Raw genomic sequence first — 19674 nt, forward strand, 5'->3', positions numbered from 1 at the left:
AGGAGCCTCCAGCTGTCACTCAATCACAGCAGCTGTCAGTCAGACTGTCGATACACACTGAGCCGTGATGTCCAAACACTAAAGTCTGGATCGATACGTCAATGCACTTTCCATAAAGCTCTGTGATTTATCAAGCTGCAGACAGCTCCGACAATAAAGCTGCCAAATAGATGTGAAGGTTCATGCCCACTCAGCTGGAGCACACACACACACACACACACACACACACACACACACACACACACACAGTGACGGGCTGTGTCTCTGTGCAGGTAACTCTATCAGCTGGATGGGGAGCCCCGGCTCCCTGCCTGCAGACATCACCCCCCCTCCTGCTCCCAGACCCTCCCCGTTGGTTCAGGAGGATGAGCTGCTGAGAAACAACCACCTGCCTGAGCACAACAACATTGTGAGTACACTTCAGTTCATCATCAATAAGACAGGCTGCTAATTGTTCTCCTCATTAATCGTCTCATCAATGAAACGTCAGAAACAAGACCAGCAGTCTGCAAACATGCTAGCTGCTCAAAATGCTAACATACTAATGTTTAACAGGTTATAACCATCTGAGTCTAGCATGTTAGCATGTTAATAGCACAAAGTACAGCTGAGGCTGATGGGAATGTCAGTAGTTTGTATTGGACAAAATGAAATTTTGTCTTGAAGGTGGCATTAGATACAAAGTGAAGGGAGTTATTAAAGTCATCCTCTGGGGACCATGAACGTCTGAACTGTCCAATAGATGTTGAGATGTTTCTGTCTGCATCAACAGACCATGAGCCACGCTGCTGTTGTGGCTAACAGATGCCACCATGTCTTCAAGTATTATTAACAGTACAAAGATTGTCAGTTTACAGTCATGTATTATAAACAAAGAATAAAGTCCAACACAGAGTCCATGCTGTTAATTTTCATAGTGTTCAAACTGAAAAATAAAATCACCTGTAAAAGGGTTTTAAAGAACATTATGTCTAAAAGACATAAAATAATAAACATTAAGTCATTAACGTGCAGAATCCAATGTAATCAGACATGTTGCTATCACATGAAATGACAACATATTAATGTTCATGGGGCATGTAGTAATTAATTACATTAATTGAGTGTTTAATATTAATTAACAGTTTCAAGGAAATACCACTGGCAGGCTTTTATTGTGAAGGAGCAACAGGAAGTGCTGAGAATATCGGCCGGGCTAATAGCAGATTAGCATGGTAGCATAAGAGGTAACACACTAATACATGTGTCCCGGACAAAGCTCATCATTGCTACACCTGTAACATACTGAGAGGAGCTGAAATGGGATCTGAGGGGGCGGGGTTCAGGACTGAGGTCCAGATGCTGGGAGAGACCTCATCAACACTCATGAATAGAGTTATTCAGATGGAGGAAGTTCACCTGTGAGCCTGGGACACACTGAGCAGAGGGCAAACCATAAGAATCATTGAGTACCATGCACATCATTTTATCTCCTGACTGTTAACAGCAACTGACCTGGAACAGAGTCTTAGTCTGATCAGGACTGGGCTCATTATAAATAACATCTTCTCTATGTAATAATATAATAATAACTACATGTTCCTTTATCATTTCAATATCAGCTCTGATAATTAATAACTACAGAACAGAGAACTGCTGAAACATAATAATAAAGAGCTTTATTTTACTAAATGAAATGAAAAGCATAGCTTTACATGTATTTGAACCATCTGTTAATCAGTTAACAGTTAACCATCTATTAACCAGTCGACATTTAACCAACCGTCTCAACAAGTTTATAATAAACAATCTCAACACATCTTAACAATGAAACAGCTCTCACACATCATTTTCTCTTTCTCTCTTCTCTCCACTTCCTCCACTTGTCTCTCCTCTCTCTCTCTCCTGTGAGTGTCTCTCACACAATGACTCCAGTCATAGTGATTGGTTGAGTAATGTCATGTTAGTAATGTCACCTGCTAAAAACACTACAACACTCCATCACTCATGATTTATGTCATGACGGTGTCTGGGTTTGGGTCTGGATCTGGACAGTGGTCCACCTGTTGACCAGGAGGTCGTGGTGAATGTTGGCAACCATAGTTTGTTTCCTGTTGACAGTCGTCATTGTTTTTTAATGCAGCCTGAACTACATGTGTATTAGTGTAGTGATGATGACAAAGATCTCCTGACCTCATCAAGTCATTTTAATCTGTTTAACGTGTTTAACAGACAGGAAACAAACAGATGATACTGCTCTCCTGATGGAGGTGTCGGCACTGCCCCATTATGACTGGACCTGGGGGTGGTGGGGTGATTTTCCTGTGCTGAAGGTGACTGTAATCCTGTGTGTAATAGTTACAGCTACAGTTACTAACTGATCTGTGAACTGACTGGTTCTCCTATCCAGAGATAGATCTGTCATTTTATTTTCTGGGCTTATCTATGCCTTTATTAGACAGGAGACAGGAAAGTTTGGGGTGAGAGAGAGAGGGGATGATATGCAGCAAAGGGCCATGGGTCGGATTCGAAACCAGGCCGCTGCAGTAAGTACTGAGTCCTCATGGTACGCACTGTACCAGGTGAGCCGCCGAGGCGCCACACATCTCTCATTTTAAACTGGATCAGTCATGGAGTCATTACTGTGTAAACAGCTGCTTGTTCTTATCAGCTCAGACTGAACTTTGACTTTAGTGCAAATGGAGGAAGTCAGAAATGTTTTTACTAATCTGATAGATGGTAACATGCTAACATTAACATATTGGCCTATTTGGGAACCAATGATATAAGCCGCCATGAAAGACCCTTCAAATGTGCTGCTGTAATGTCAAACACAGGTACTGCTCTATTAAATGAAAGTAACCTGAATTAGCTGTTAGCACATCCTGTCAGTTCAGACAACTATGACTGTATCACTTTGATACTGAAGAAAAACCTGATGATTGTCATCAGGGGTAATGACTGGAGTGGAGGTCACATTAGCTGCTTTTTCTTTTTTAGAAAAGTGGACAAAACAGTTGTGAATGGTGTCAGTGTGTTTTATGTGTATGTTCCTCTTCCTCAGCTCTCCGTCACCCCCACTGGACAGGCTCTGGTCCTTCTCCCTTGTCTTTGTCCTGCTGGATGTCCAGATTTACCAGATGCTGTGACCTGTCCTGCTCTTTACCAGATGTTGGTGCCATTAGAATGATGCTGAGTTAGCTGTTTGAATTTCCTGTTAGCAGTGGAGCATGGATGTACAGACAGCTGTGACTGATCACTGTGATCCTGAAGAGAACTTACACCTGGTTCTGGTGTATTCTGTCTTAGCAGATGTTGTTAACACTGACGTTTGTGTTCGATGTGAACTCAGAGGAGAACATATGATACACAGGGGTCTGTCTAATTGGTCTCCCCCAGCCAATCAGGCGTCAGTCTGTGGCTAAGAGACGAGCCTTGGCCCTGAAGAGTTTTGGTCTCAGTCCTGTTGGATGAGGTTTGTGTCTGCAGTTCAGTGATGTGCAGACGGTAACACACACACAGAGGCTGTGCTGTTAGCTCCTGTTAGCTCCTGTGTCTCAGAGACACAGCTCCTGGCTGCCCTTCATCAACACTGACCACTAAATGTGGTCCAATCCAATCCTGGTCCTGGCTACTGTAACCTTGGCCAGACCACAATCTGCTGTGGCTGTGGCTCCCTTGCTCCCAGCATGCCTCACTGCCAGAGATAATCTGGGCCTCCAGACAAGAGGGGATTCCAACTAACTCTTCCTCCTCCACTCGCTCTCTCTCTCTTTCTCTCTCTTTCTCTCTCTCTCTGTGTCCATCTGTGTCTCTCTCCCAGTGAGCGGATTAGATGAGGTGTTGGTTAGAAGCAGAGCATCAGTCAGGCTTCATTAGTATGAATTTATTCAACACCATATGTCTCCTGCTTTTTTCTCCTCTACGCACAAATCCCTCTCTTCCCTCCTTACTTTCTTCTCTCTATCCTTTTTCTCACTTCCTTCATCTTCCTTTCCTTCTTTTACTCATTCACTCAGTTCATTCAGTGTTACATCTTCAATCTACCGCCCCCCCATCCATACCTGCTCCACATCTCCTCATCTGTCCATCACTCAGCAGTGTGTCTTGTCTCTCCAAGCAGCTTTTGCTTGTTTCTCTAAAGTGATTTTTCCAGCAGAGTATTCAGAGTCTCTGCTGCAGCAGTGGAGGAAAACTGTCATATTCAGAAGAACAGATGAGCTCTTTGTTTTTATGTTTTCACAGTCAAATTTCTACAATCAAGGGGGGGGTGTAAATTACTTTAAGTATGTATTTGTTAATGTTCCTTTAGGTTTCCTTTAGACAGACAAAGGGAGTTAGTGGGAAAAATGTATTTTATTAACAAAATGTCACTTACGACCAATCCAAAAAAACTAGTTAAACACCGGGAACTTAAAAGGCAAAACAGAAAACCCATAGCTATGGATAGATGTAGGCTTCATGTGGCCTCATATCACCTCACATAAAAATAATATAGGGTTATACCGGCAGTTTGTACATTTGTTGTCAGGTGAAGGGGATTTAATTACTCCTGACTGGCAACAACAACAAAAGGATGCAGGACTTACCTGAATGTGGAAGTACAATGGAAGTTTTAGGACATTAACCCTTTCATTTCTGAACCAAACCTGATATAAGAATTATTTAATGAAAGAAAGAAGAAGAAAGAAAGAAAGAAAGAAAGAAAGAAAATAACATTTATGGTATTTCCACCAGTCCGTCCAGGGTGTCTAGCAGCTGAAGAGAGTGAGCTGAAGGTAGGCGCACTCAGAAAACAGCAAGCCAATCAGAGGAGAAGCTTAGAGCCTCCTCTCTTCTGATTGGCTCACCAACCTGTTGTTACTAGAGCTCCACAGAGAAGCCTGAGAGAGGAGATGTAAAACTACACTGAGATGGTTTTTGGTTCTTAAAATCACAAATATATCTTCTTATGGATCAACACTTCAAATAAAAGAGAAAAATATGGAGCTTTAAAGTGAATGAAAGTGATCTCACACTGTGTGTGTTAATAAGGCAGATCGGTTGTTCCAGCAGAATCCTTCTTATCCAAACAAATGCAAAATAAGACGTCCTCTGTTTTTTTAAAGATTATTTTTCTGCATTTTGAGACAGGAAGCAGAGAGAGGGTGTGACATGCAACAACGCTCACACTCATTGTTTTCATGTAGTGTGAAGAAGTTAGTTTGGATCTCTGTTTGTTTGTTCTTCAGTGACAAATCTATTTTAAAACTCTATATTCTATAATCAGAATTATGATGAAATACAAATGAAGAGTTACCACTTTTACCTGCTGAGAGCTGTTCTGTCATTCACACCATGTCTCCCTGTCAGGTGGTGGAGAGTGAGGAGGAAGAGCAGGAGCTGACACAGACAGAGGAGGAGGGTGATGAAGGTGGCCAGTTTGATGTCATCCCTCTGTACTCAGAGAGGGCCACCGTCTCCAACCTGGGCTCCTCTGGGACCGGAGTGGCTCCAAGCCTCAACACTGGCCCCGCTAAACCCACTGTACTGCTGCTCCTGCTCCTGTCTGCCTCCCTCAGCTGGGGGTAGAGTGGGGATACAGACAGACAGACACACACACACACACACACACACACACACACACACACACGCACACACACACACACACACACACACACACACACATACACACAAGTAATGGACCCTCTAACAATCGTGGACTTATTGCTGTAAAATGATAAGAAACATGTGAAGAGATGGACTTCACCTTTTGTCAGTAGCATCCCCTCAGTCCTTCACTTCCTTCCTTGCTTCCGTCCTTCCTTCCCTCTCTGCTTTGGTCAACATGGTCTGACTGCAGCTGCAGTGGTGCATTAACGTCCTGCAGACAGGTGAGCAGGTGTGTGCATGCTGCCATCAATGAGCTTCACGTAGATATTCAGTATTCTGTTAGTGTGAGCGGCTCCTCAGGTGTTAGCATGCTAACATTAGCCCAGGTGTTTTAGTGGGATGAAACACTGGCTTGTAGGTAATGCTGTGTTGTTGTGATGTCATACATGTCACAACAGCCTGAAGAGAAACAACTGACAAGTCAAACTCCTCCTCCTCAGTCTGGATATATCCTTCAGCTGTAGCTGCAGCTGCCAATCAATAACAGGTCTGAGGTGAAAGATGGTCCCATGTGTCCTCAGTCCTTGATCCTCACTCCTCTATCCTCAGTCCTCAATCCTTGATCCTTAGTCTTTTGTCCTAAGTCCTTTGTCCTCAGTCCTCACCCCTCAGCCCTGACTCCTCAGTCCTCACTCCTTAGCTCTCACTCCTCAGCCCTCACCCCTCAGCCCTCACTCCTTAGCCCTGACTCCTCAGCCCTCACTCCCCAGTCCTCACTCCTTAGCCCTGACTCCTCAGCCCTCACTCCCCAGTCCTCACTCCTTAGCCCTCACTCCTCAGCCCTCACCCCTCAGCCCTCACCCCTCAGCCCTCACTCCTCAGCCCTGACTCCTCAGCCCTCACTCCTCAGCCCTCACCCCTCAGCCCTCACTCCTTAGCCCTGACTCCTCAGCCCTCACTCCTCAGCCCTCACTCCTCAGCCCTCACTCCTCAGCCCTCACCCCTCAGCCCTCACTCCTTAGCCCTGACTCCTCAGCCCTCACTCCCCAGTCCTCACTCCTTAGCCCTCACTCCTCAGCCCTCACCCCTCACCCCTCAGCCCTCACCCCTCACCCCTCAGCCCTCACCCCTCAGCCCTCACTCCCCAGTCCTCACCCCTCAGCCCTCACCCCTCAGCCCTGACTCCTCAGTCCTCACCCCTCAGCCCTGACTCCTCAGTCCTCACCCCTCAGCCCTGACTCCTCAGCCCTCACTCCCCAGTCCTCACTCCTTAGCCCTCACTCCTCAGCCCTCACTCCCCAGTCCTCACTCCTTAGCCCTCACTCCTCAGCCCTCACCCCTCAGCCCTCACCCCTCAGCCCTCACTCCCCAGTCCTCACCCCTCAGCCCTCACCCCTCAGCCCTCACCCCTCAGCCCTCACTCCCCAGTCCTCAGCCCTCAGCCCTCACCCCTCAGCCCTCACCCCTCAGCCCTCACCCCTTAGCCCTCACTCTCCAGTCCTCACCCCTCAGCCCTGACTCCTCAGCCCTCAGCCCTCACCCCTCAGCCCTCATCCCTCAGCCCTCACCCCTCAGCCCTCACTCTCCAGTCCTCATTCCTCAGTCCTCAGTCCTTGCTCCTCAGTCCTCACTCCGCTGTTAGTTAGACTGATTGGGACACACTGTATAAATGTAGACTTTTATTAATGTAAAAAGAAACTCTGCTGCTGTCAGCAGTCTCATTGTGTTCACATTCATCCTCATGATGAGTGAGGAACCAGGACAGAGACGATGTGAGTGCTGCATGCTGGGTGTTCCTCTGTTCCTCCGCCTGGATGTGAATACCCCACAAATATAGAAATGCCCCCGGCTGCAGTCAGACCTTGTTTTTTCTTCTGTAAAGAAAAAGATTACATTTTGTTTTGAACGTATTGATAGATGAAGACTCGTCCTGTGTAGGAGACTCACCTGTGTGTGGGTCACCTGACAGCAGCAGAGTGAAAGGACACTGATTTACAGTGCATTAGTCAAACTTTATCATGGTGATGAATGGACTGAGTCTGCTCTTTCTGTTCAACAGCCATGGTGAAAGACAAATTACACACTTGTCTCTTATTGTTTAATGAACATGAAGCACAGGGTGTGTGATGTGTGTGTGTGTGTGTGTGTGTGTGGGATCAGCAGAGACTGCAAACACAACTGGGTAAAGCTTTTTGTTATAATTTAAATCTTCACTTCATCATTTCCACCCACGTCAGCACACACACACACACACACACACACACACAGCACCTGCCATTTATTGAGCCAATGCAGCTCTTTCTTGCTTTATTGCTCCTTCCCTGTCCCCCCCACCCCACTGACTCAGGACCAGGACCAGGACCAGGCTGCCACAGGCTCTGATATGAATAAAAGCAACATTATAAAAACAACACACCAGAAACAATATGAGCTCTAAAACAGCAGAACAAATCAAATGACTCCCCAGCAGGCGAAAACACACAGTACCATTGACACCGACACAGAGAGAAAGGGGGGGGGGGGGGATTCAGAACAAAATAAGGCCGAGTCCCTGTGTGGTCTTTGTGCGTTTGATGTTTTACTTGTTTATAGTTGGGGGCTGATAATCAGTCCCTGACAACATCTCTTTATCATCTGACAGGCTCCTGGGGGGGTGCAGGGTTGGTGGGGGATGGGAGGTTTGCAAGGTGGGTGGTGGGGGGGTATCAGGCAGTGATAGAAATAGAGCAGTATAGTGACAACAGAAGGGCCCTGGAGCACAAACATCTTCAGCAGCTCTTGATTCTCTGTGTCTTATAAATCTTTTGCTGACACTAATGTTTTTCTTCCTCATTCCTTCCTATTTCTGGGGAACGTGTAGAATTAACTTCATCTGCAGGGGCGCCAGAGATGGTGGAGGGCATGGAGACAAAGGAGGGGGGGGGGGGGGACAGAAAATAGAGGAGAGCGTCAAGAAAAAGAGGATGAAAGAAAAGAAGAGGTGGGAGGAGGAAGGAGGAAGGAGAGGAACAAAAAAGAAAAAGCAGAAACGACGCAGAAGCAAATAAGTGGAAAAGAAAAAGATGGAAGGGGCAAAGAGAAAGAAAGAGAAGAGGATAAAATAAACAAGATAAGAGCGAGAGGTGAGGAAGAAGAGGGGAAGGAAGACAGGCTGATGAAGAGGACAGTTGAGAAGAAAGGAAGAAGAGAAGGAGAGGAGGAATAAAGAGACCGGTGGAGTCAGACTATACAAAACACTGAAAGGTGAAAAGGAACAGAGAAAGGAGAGGGCAAGGAAAAAAGGATGAGCAGAGAGAATAAAGACGAAGAGAAAAAGGAGGCACAGAGGAGGAGGAGTTCTTCTTTCTGAAGCCACTGAGGACACGAACTACAAAAGAAAAGAAAGGATGAGGAGAGAGAAAGAGAGAGAGGGGAGAAAGGTCTGCATTGAACTTTAACCTCTCTTTGTCTGCTGTTGTGTACAACTGCTGAGAAACACACACACAGACCTACACCTCAGTGTGTGCATCTGTGTGTGTGTGTGTGTGTGTGTGTGTGTCAGTCTCAAACTAAACCTGTCCATCAGTGAAAGTCACCTGGTCTGTAAACACTGATGATGTGAGGAGGAGTTTGCTGAAGTCAGAAACAGTAATCAGGCTGTGATCTAACAGAGGACTGATTACAATGAAACATTCATTTATTGTAATGACTGTATTCATTATATAGATGCAGGTCTTGACAGCTGTGTAAAGGTTAAAGAAAGCTCGTCATCACACTCAAGTCATTTAACTCAAATTCAGACTCAAGCAGGAGAAAATAAATTCCACATATTGTCAAAAAATGTCATGAACAGATTCAGACTGAGACTCCTCTGAGCCTCAGAGCTCCACACACATTAACACACATCAGTCCATCACACATATGTTCCCTCATCACCATCCACACACACACTGGAGTTTATTCTGACTCAGTCCTGCACACACTGTCCTGCTGTCACAAATACTACAGCACTAAATGTGGATTAATCCGCTGCTGAAAATAGTCCCTCATAAAAGCACTTTTTGCTCCTGTGTGTTTGTTGGAAACTACAGGGATCAGCTTTTCAAGATTTTATTAAACAGGAATAAACACAGCATATTGCTGGGCCCTATATTCCCCACCCCCTCTGCATGCGTTCTGGGCTCATGTATGTAATCAACCTTCACTGATGCGACTCAGCATCAGCCCACTGAAAAGCTAGAGGGCTTTTAATTTGAAACGAATACAGGAAGTGTTGACTAATGCAGTAAGGTTAACAGGGCAAACAGGAGTGCATCAAAGTGAGGCTTCATACTAATACCATTATTACCAATTCCACATGTCAAATTGAGGGAATTAGAAATAAAGACGTGTCTAATAAAGACTGTATTGCTGGGACTGGATTTTGCATTTTGAAACAAGTCAGAGACCTGATCACATCTGGTCGTACCTGGTCAAACTAAATCTATTTATTTCCATGAAACTGCTCCAGACCCCCCCACAGATCCCCCCCGCTGCTGTTCATAGAATTTCACCTCCTCCCCCCAACATCCACCTGTGAGCTCAGACTCCATGTTCCCATTGGGGACAAGTTAGTCATGTCCACTTGCTCTGTGAGCTTGATGTTTCCTCGTGCAGAGTGAAGGTCACAGCCTGGATGTCAATGATCATCATTTACATAACATTTACATTGTGGTCTGTTCCATGTGGGTCAGCTGACTGACCACGTTTGAGGTGAAGATATCCCTCCATCTCCCCCTCACCCCCACCTCCTACCACCCAATAGTAGGGGTTAATTGAGATCAGCAGGGGAGGGCAGGCGAGTGATTGACGGGGGCCAGCGGGGGCCAGAGCGACGGCCCTTTACAGGGGAAACCATTGTTCATAGTAATTGACTCAGCTGTTTGTCGTCCAGTGGCAGGACAACATGAGGGGAGAGAGAGACAGAAAGAGAGGGAGAGAGAGGGAGGGAAAGGTGGGAGTGGACACCAGTGATTTACATTAATATGTACTGAAATAAACAAGTGGAGAAGCCATGCATTAAATCAACCCAGAGAGAGAGAGGGAGAGAGTGAGAGAGAGAGAGAGAGCCTCCAGGGTGAGGAGGAGGATGTGTGTGTGTGCTTGGAAAGAAGCATCTTTTATTGTTCTATTACTGTGCAGTATATTTACACACAGGAAAGTGCACACACACACACACACACACACACACACACACACGCACACACGCGCACACACACAAACACACAGACACACACAGACACACACACACACACCATGTCAGATTTGAGCATCTAGTGTGTCTGCTTTCTCTCTCCAGTATTTTAGTATTCTAATCCATCATTGGCCTGACATGGGGAAGCTGTCTCTCTCCTCTCTCTTCTCTCTCTCTGCCTGTGTCTCTCGCTCTCTGTCCTCTCTCTCTGTCTGTCTCTCTCTCCATGCTGCTGCACATACACCGCATCCAAACGCAAGATAAAGACGGAGCAGGGGGAAAAACAAACTCCACAGCAGGGAGAGCTTTATCCACAGAGATAAAGTGGCGGAATAAAGCGGCGACAAAGAGATGTAGAGGAAGTGAAAAAGATGGAAAGAGAGGGAAAACGGGGGGATGGAGCAGAGGCAGAGAAAGAAAAGGAAGGGGTGGAAATGGAAGTGGGGAAAGCAGGGAGAAGAGGGAAGTGAAGGCAGAGGGGGAGGGGTGGTGGGGTGAGAGAGGAAAAGATAGAGACAGAGAGATGTGTGTGTACGTGTGTGTGTGTGTTTGTGTGTGTATGTGTGTGTTGCAGTGTGTGGCGGCTGTAGTCCTCCCTGCTCCATTTCACACTCTGTAGGTCCTGAAGCATCGGCGCTCAAAGACTCACACACACACTCACACAGAGACACACAGGCTGTGTCCTTTTTCAATTTCTAATTCACACACACATATACACAAAACACACACACTGGTTTGCCACCATTTCTCAGTTTTCTCAGTCATGCTTGCAGATAAACAAAGATCCACAAACACACAGTCACTGTCACTAAAGTCCTGCGGCAGCTGGACCTCTCTCTGCTGTCAGTCACAAACATCTCATCTCTAAAACATGTCAGTGCTGTTTGAACTGGTGAGGTCACATGGTTCAGTCACTGTGAGGCTTCTTCTACAGCTGCCACCTTACACCAGAGACTGACACAGAGGGAAACACAAACTGACATTTGGATTAACATTTGGCCTGGTTATAAAATTATAACTTTGTTGTTTCAATAATACAATTTTTTTCTCAATTATTTACAACTGTACCTGAACCCACAGACATGTTTTGTTACCAGTGGCCCTACAACAGAGGAGCAGGTTATTCTGTTTTAACTGAAGCTTTAAAAGGTTCATGTTGTTAACACTAGACAGTGTTACTATGTTTCATCATGTTTTTTAACCTACTGTTTAACTTCATGTTTGTGACATGTTCAGCCTGGTTTACTAAAACATACTTTACGCGGGAAACTATTAAGGTTAGGTGCTTGCTAACTACTAGATTAGATGCTAGCTAACTGCTGGATATAGTTTAGCTGCAAGCTAACTTCTAGGTTAAGGTTAGCTACTTGTTCACTACTAGATTAAGGTTAGATGCTTGTTAACTACTAGATTAGATGCTAGCTAACTGCTGGATATAGTTTAGCTGCAAGCTAACTTCTAGGTTAAGGTTAGCTAGTTGTTCACTACTAGATTAAGGTTAGATGCTTGTTAACTACTAGATTAGCTGCTAGCTAACTGCTCAATAAAGCTTAGCTGCTAGCTAACTTCTAAGTTAAGGTTAGCTACTTGTTACCTGTCAGATTAAGGTTAGACGATTGTTAACAACTAGATTAGCTGCTAGCTAACTGCTAGATAAAGTTTAACTGCTGGCTAACATCTAGGTAAAGGTTAGGTGCTTGTTAATTACTAGATTAGCTGCTAGCTAACCACTAGCTGAAAGTTAGCTGCTTGCTACCTTCTAGATAAAGGTTAGCTCAGTTCCCCCTGTGTCTAAACCAAGCTGAACACTGGTTGTACTGTGTGTGAACTGATGATCATCTTCTCTTCTGATTCTGAATCAGATGGCATGAGAAACAAATGTTAGCATTTTATATTTGCCATGTTATTACCGGTTTCATTTTTATTCCCACATTGTTTTGTTGTCTGGATGTGAACACATCAGTATTTAGACACTCAAAGACTGACAGACCAGATGAATGAGACTGTCAGTTTGGTTGAACAGTGGTCTCCAGTTACACTGAGATAATGAGATAATGTTGATGTAAAAAAAAACAGTGTAACACAATCAAGAGTCAATACAATGTCCCAGTAACACGACATCAACCAAAGTTAGCTCCCATGACCACCATAACTAGTCAACCAGACTAAGTAAGACCACAGAGTGAACTGGTGAGCTCTCTTATTAACTTGTCATTAGTGTGAGGAAGAGTGTGTTGACTCCTCAGTCTGACTGTAGGTGGTTATCAGCTCCTTCGCTGTATCAGGAACTCTGTGACAGGACCTCTGGATCAGGACTGACAGTTGCGTAACTGGTTCAGCAGCTGCGGTGGTTTTGGAAGTGGACTCAGTCACTGACCAACATCTGGTCAAACGCACAACCTCTCCTTTCACTCTGTTGTGTTTGAGGCAGCTGTGTGTATCGGTCAGTGTTGGACTATGCCAGAGTGTGTGAAAAGGGAACAGTGTGTCTCTTCTGACGAGACAGTTTGTTTTTTTGTATTATTTCACAGACTCGTGTGAGGATATTTACTCTGTTGATTTATTTACTTGTGTAACTGTCTCACTCCTGTACACTGACTGGCACTGTTTTAATTAAATATGTAGTGAATGAGTTTTAGGACTTCCTGGAGTTTCCTGGTCCCCCCAGGTATCCTCTCCAGGATGCCTGGACTCCTGGACTCTCTCCTGTTGCGTCTGAACTGTTTCAGATGTGTTCCTTTTTAGCTGGATGTTTTTTCCGGCTGACACAGATGCACACGCTCGTCACCATGCATTGCCAGGGTTACCCCCATCTCCCCCCCGTTGCTGCACCCTGGGTGATCCCAAAAGCTAAATGGAGCTGAATGATCTGTGGAGCTCTGATTCTTTTCAACGCTCCGACACCTGGCGACAAGCCGGCAGCCATTTTGAGCCTTCTTTTTCCCGCTTGACTGACTGAACCTGCTCCTATCTCCTCCTCCACCTCTTATCCCGGCAGGTGCCTGGCTGAATGGAAGATCATCGCCATGGAGATTGAAATGATGACACTCTACACTCACACACACACACACACACACACACACGGTCAGAGACTCTGTGAGCTGCTCAGTGATTGGATGAAAAGTTGTGTGCTCTCTTTCATCCCTCTGTATGAAGATGGATGGATGTCTCTGTAAACCTTCCTCTGAGGCCGGGGCCCTGGAGAGAAGCAGGTGGAGATAAATGTCCCCCACTTAAAGAATGTTGACTGACACCCCCCCCCTCTCTCAGTGTGTGACCCCTCCCCCCTGTGCTACTGTGCTCTCTGCCTGTTGGACTGTTGGGACTCTAACTGTTGGTATGAACTCCAGCACATGAGTAAAAACATGAGTTGAAGTAAACCTGTGTATCTCCAGGGGGCATGTACGTGGCCCCGCATGAAGTCTTTCTGTTCCTGATCATTCGTTGACCTTAAGCCCTGCTGGACGTCCCCCTGAGGGGACAGGAAACACTCTCTCATGCCTCTGCTGTGTTCACATGTGAAGAATAAAATAAATGTACGAGCTGACATTTCGTTACCTCCACCTCCAGCGTCTCTTCTTCTCTAATTACTCCAACTAAAGATTTATCTCTCTGTTGCTTATGACTGTGCTGCAGCACATGGATTTATGTGTTAAAGAGTTAGAGTCTCACTCTCAGCTTTTTTTGAGCAGACTATAGGAATAGCAGCTCTTCATCACTGAGGATCTTAAGTTGTAAAGGTGGAGCTCTCTAAGGCCTGATGTGATGGTCTCTTATGTCTTAATTCTACTTCTCCTGATCAGCTGTAGTTTGGAATAAGTCAAAGTCCATCAGTGTCCAATTGTAGATTAATGTCTGGTCCCCAAAAATTGAAGAGACTATTAATGAGGCTGCAGTCTCGACATGTGGATGTAAACATCCTCAAGTCAACACTGATTTCAGATCCAATCTGTTGAGATTCAGAGAGAACACAACAACAAGCATGTAACTCGTTTAAAAAAAATAAACTAGTTTTACTTTGTTTTTATTTAATCTTGGTTCCGTTTGGTTCTGGTTTATTCTTCTGCTTCACTCTCATCAGTGTTGTTTCCAGCTGCAGCTGTTTTTTAAATAAAATCTCTGATAAACTACTGTCCATTTCCTTCTCATCTCTAAACAGCAGACACACACAAGTGAATGAATGCAGGTTTGACTGAATAAATATAATGAGGTAAGAAATAATTTTATTAAGCTCTTTATGCAGTTTGTGTTGTTTTTACATGAACTGAAAAAAAAAATAGAAATAATATAGCAACATCAATAAACACAAAGTCAGTTTATTTTAAATTTAACTTTAATTGTCTCATTTATAATTGCATTTATTTTATCTTTAATTCATGGTTTCATTTTAGTGTTTTTTTACTAATAGGTTTGATTTGGTGTTCACCTCTGCTGACATCTGTCTGCAGAGCTTTGTATCACTGGTTCCATTAGAAAAGCTTGTTTTTGGTGATTTTTGGTGACGTGATATTCACACTCGCTGCAGAGCGTGTTTGCTCCAACATATGACTGCAGTAATAAGCATGCACATACATAATGATGCACATGTACTACACAGAGGGATCAGTGTGATTTAAATTGACTGATTGATTTTCCTTCAGGCAGGAGTTTTAAGTACAGGACAGATTGCAGCCAACACAATGGGCCTGATACAGCAAGATCCAAGCCTCAGTGACAATATCTTCATTAATTCATTCAGCTCACCATCAGCTCAGCATCAGGTCAGGATCAGGTCAGCTTCAGCTCCCCATCAGCTCACCATTAGTTCAGTATCAGCTCAGCTTCAGCTCTCCATCAGCTCACCATCAGCTCAACATCAGCTGAACATCAGCTCACCATCAGCTCACAATCAGTTCTCCATCAGCTCACCATCAGCTCAGCTTAATCTCACCATCACCTCAACTTCAGCTCACCATCAGGCCAGCTTTAGCTCAGCATCAGCTCAGAATCAGGTCAGCTTCAGCTCAACATCAGATCAGCTTCAGCTCACCATCAGTTCAGCATCAGGTCAGCTTCAGCTCTCCATCAGGTCAGCTTCCCCTCAGTATCAGCTCAGCATCAGGTCGGCTTCGGCTCTTCATCAGCTCACCATCTGTTCACCTTCAGCTCACCATCAGCTAGGAATCAGGGCAGCTTCAACCCGCCATTACCTCAGCATCCTGTCAGCTTCAGGTCTCCATCAAGGTCAGTTCCAGCTCACCATCAGCTCAGCATCCGGTCATCTTCATCTCACCATCAGCTCACCATCAGCTCACCATCAGCTCAGCTTAAGTTTACCATCAGGTCGGTTTCAGCTCACCATCACCTCACATTCAGCTCAACATCAGCTTAGCTTCAGCTCACCATCAGCTACAGTTTCAGCTCACATTAGCTAATCATCCGGTCAGCTCATTGCACCATCAGCTTTCCATCAGGTCAGAATAACCTCACCATCAGCTCAGCGTCAGGTCGGCTTCAGCTCCCTACCAGGTCAGCTTCAGCTCAGTTTCAGCTCACTATCAGCTAAGCTTAAGCTGACCACCACCTCACATGCAGCTCACTATCAGCTCAGCTTCAGCTCACCATCAGCTCAGCTTCAGCTCACCATCAGCTCAGCATACGGTCAGCTTCAGCTTACCATCAGGCCAACATCAGCTCAGTATCAGCTCTGAATCAGGTCAGCTTCTGCTCAACATCTTGTCAGCTTCAGCTCACCATCAGTTCAGCATCAGCTCAGCTTGAGATCACCATCAAGTATGCTTTGGATGACCATCAGGTCAGTTCTCCATCAGCTCAGCATCAGGTCAGCTTCAACTGTCCATCAGCTCACCCTTCGCTCAGCATCAGCTCACCATCAGGTTAACTTCAGTTCACCATCAGGTCAGCTTCAGAGGAAACAGGGGAACACTGCTGAACTCTTCTACAAGTTTACTGTTCGTCATGTATCTTAAATTTATCATCTGAGGAACTGCACGTTCTCACTGGCCAGAGGTAAATAAATCAGAATAGAGAAATATTAGACCTGGATCTGTGTTAACTCCTGTCTGCTCCTCGGCTCGTCATCCTGCTGCTGTGGGAACAGCTCCTGTCACACTGAGATGAGAATGAGTCCAAGGGTGTTTTTAATAGAGGCTGTCAGTGTGGGACTGATGAAAACACACTGATATCTCACAACTCATTTGATGACGGCACAAAAGAAAACAAGCGTGCGCACACACACACACACACACACACACACACACACACACACACACACACACACACTTTTGGATATGTGGTTGTATTGCTACACTTGCAAGGACCTTCCCTTAATCACAGTCAGTGCCTTCAGTCTCTGTAGTGAGACTTTGTCAGCAGGGATATACATGGCCCAATCTTGAGGTGGATGGACTACAGCAGCAGAAGTCCAGGTCAGGTTCCACTTCCTGTCACCAAGAACAGAAACCTGAGGCTGCAATGGACACATACTCACTGCCAGTGACTGATCTGATTGACCAGAGAGAGACAGGTAAAACTTTGAAAAATAATGGTCATTTTCATTTACAAAGATACCTCTAATCATAATTCTCGGCCCATAAAACATGTCAGTGTAATGCTGAACCATATTAACTGGGAAAAAGTACTGAAACAAATAACAAACAAAGAAATAATAACAAAAAATCTAATTAGAAAACCATGATTCTGGAGGAACATGGTGCAGTCCAACCAGTAACCAACACCATTGAAGCAGGTCTGGTTGAGCACAGACTCCTTTTGATGGTCCAGCCAGGAAACTCCAGCAGCAACCTCCCTGAAGTGGTAACTCAAAGAAAACTGAATTCACTTAATGACAATAAATTACTTCAGTTTATGAAAGTAACACAACAAAACGGATATAGAAAGTTGAATAAATGTGTGCACCAGATGACTGTATTATTAAGCATGGATAATAAAACGGTGTATGTTCAAACCAAAACCTGTGTGTGCAATTCTTTATCTGTTTGTATATGTGAGTTTTGAGCATCCCAGAAAGACAGACTCATAAACTAATGGTCTGGGGAATGTTTTCTTCTTAATACCAATCAATCCTGGTCTGAATGTCACAGTCTATCTGAGTATTGTTGCAAGTCTCCAGACCTGAGTCCAGTAAAACACCTTTGGGATGTGGTAAGAAGAGGAGATTGGCAGCATGAAGTTGCAGCTGAACAAATCTGCAGAAACGATGTGATGCATGATGTCAACATGGAGCAGAATCTCAGAGGAAAGTTTCAACATCTGGTGGATCCATAACATGAAGAACCAACATCTGGTCCTTTAAAGTCTTATTTTGTACAATATAAATTTCTCCAATGGAGAACACAGAATATGTAGGTGATGAGGCAAAGTGTTCGCTGTAGTAATTTAATTTCACTTCACACTCACATTACAGTGAGAACACTTTACATCCCAACAGGGCATGTGCCTGTGTGGTGTGACTTATGTTCATTCACACACAGTGTCATTATGTCCCATAATGCACTGAGACCACAGAAAGTGACCTCATCCTCTGTTACCCCCCATTTATTCATGTAGCAGTGGTTCTCTAATTACACAGTCATTCTGCACAAGATGGCTGCTCTCTGCTTTAAAATGGACTGATGTGATTGGTCATCACCATACCAGCTGTTAATGTATTCTGACTAATCCCATGCTGTTTGCATCTCTGCTGCAGTTACACCTCAGGCCATGAAAATCAGCATTGAGCCACACCCTGTGATCCTGAGCCGTGCACCACTGATTCACAACAAAAGACCCCAGGTGTCTGGAGGAGCAGATAAAAGCTCTAATGAGGAGAGTCTGAGAGAATCACTGCTGCAGTCTGTGATCAACACTCCAACTGTAGCATTTATTTAAATGTCAGAGGTCATTAACTTTAAAGAATCTGTCCAGACAAAAACATCACCTGAACACACACACGCACGCACGCACGCACGCACGCACGGACGCACAGACACACACACACACACACACACACACACACACACACACACACACGCACACACACACACACACACACACAACTGAAGGAGAAGTTGTCTGTACAATAAAGACTCTGTCTTCATATGTCAGAATGTAAGTATACACACACAATTCCAGATGTCTAATGTTGTGTGTGTGTGTGTGTGTGTGTGTGTGTGTGTGTGTGTGTGTGAGTACTGAGTATTTCCAGTCTCCATGGCTCATCTCTCTCCAATGACCCTGTTTACATTCAGGCCTCAGATTCTCTTTACCTCCACAGACACCTCTATCCCTTTGATCTCTCACCACCGACTGCAACCCCACCCACCCCCTCACACCCACCCACACACACCTCATTCACTCTGTTCACTTTGAAACTCTCTGTTCTCCCTCATCTCTCTTCTTCACTATTTGACAAATGTTCAAGTTGTTTGCTCTGATACTTTCACACTGAAGCTGCTTCTATTCATATATGTAAAATAACATAAACAGCTGAAGGTGAAGGTCCAGCTGTAAGTGAAGGTTCAGCTGGAGGATCAGAATTATATAGCTATACTGTAAGGTAAAATAGTCTGACCCAACTGCTAGTCAAGAACTCTGACATTGGATGTTTCAGCAAAACCCAGAATTTGTTTAATAATCTTTTTCAGTTTTTTTAATGTCCAACATTTTGAAAATTCTGTCTTTGTACATCTACACATGACAACAGATGAGGTCAGGGAAAGATGGTGGTTATGGGAAATAAATAGGGATAAGGCATGTTTAGGGTTCCTCCACATCCATAGTTTTTGCCTTGCTATACAGAGAGCATTCAACGTACTGCGCCAGATGTTGGCCCTGCACCTAAATTGTGAGATATTAGTCCAATTGTCCAATAAGGAGTTCATTTAAAAAAA

The 19674-nt window shown here is 44.8% G+C and overlaps 1 protein-coding gene across 1 annotated transcript in view; it reads left to right on the forward strand.

The window, feature by feature from the left end:
• Window positions 1-14346, forward strand: part of LOC130173663 (GDNF family receptor alpha-4-like) — a 57221-nt gene extending 42875 nt beyond the window's left edge. Inside the window, exons 7-8 of the mRNA XM_056383101.1 lie at window positions 273-409; window positions 5332-14346. Coding sequence (XP_056239076.1) covers window positions 273-409; window positions 5332-5550 — 356 coding nt within the window. The 3' untranslated portion in view covers window positions 5551-14346. The remainder of the gene's footprint in view (window positions 1-272; window positions 410-5331) is intronic.
• Window positions 14347-19674: the final 5328 nt, after the last annotated feature.

This window comes from Seriola aureovittata, chromosome 8, assembly GCF_021018895.1.
Source record: "Seriola aureovittata isolate HTS-2021-v1 ecotype China chromosome 8, ASM2101889v1, whole genome shotgun sequence".
NCBI lineage: Eukaryota > Metazoa > Chordata > Actinopteri > Carangiformes > Carangidae > Seriola > Seriola aureovittata.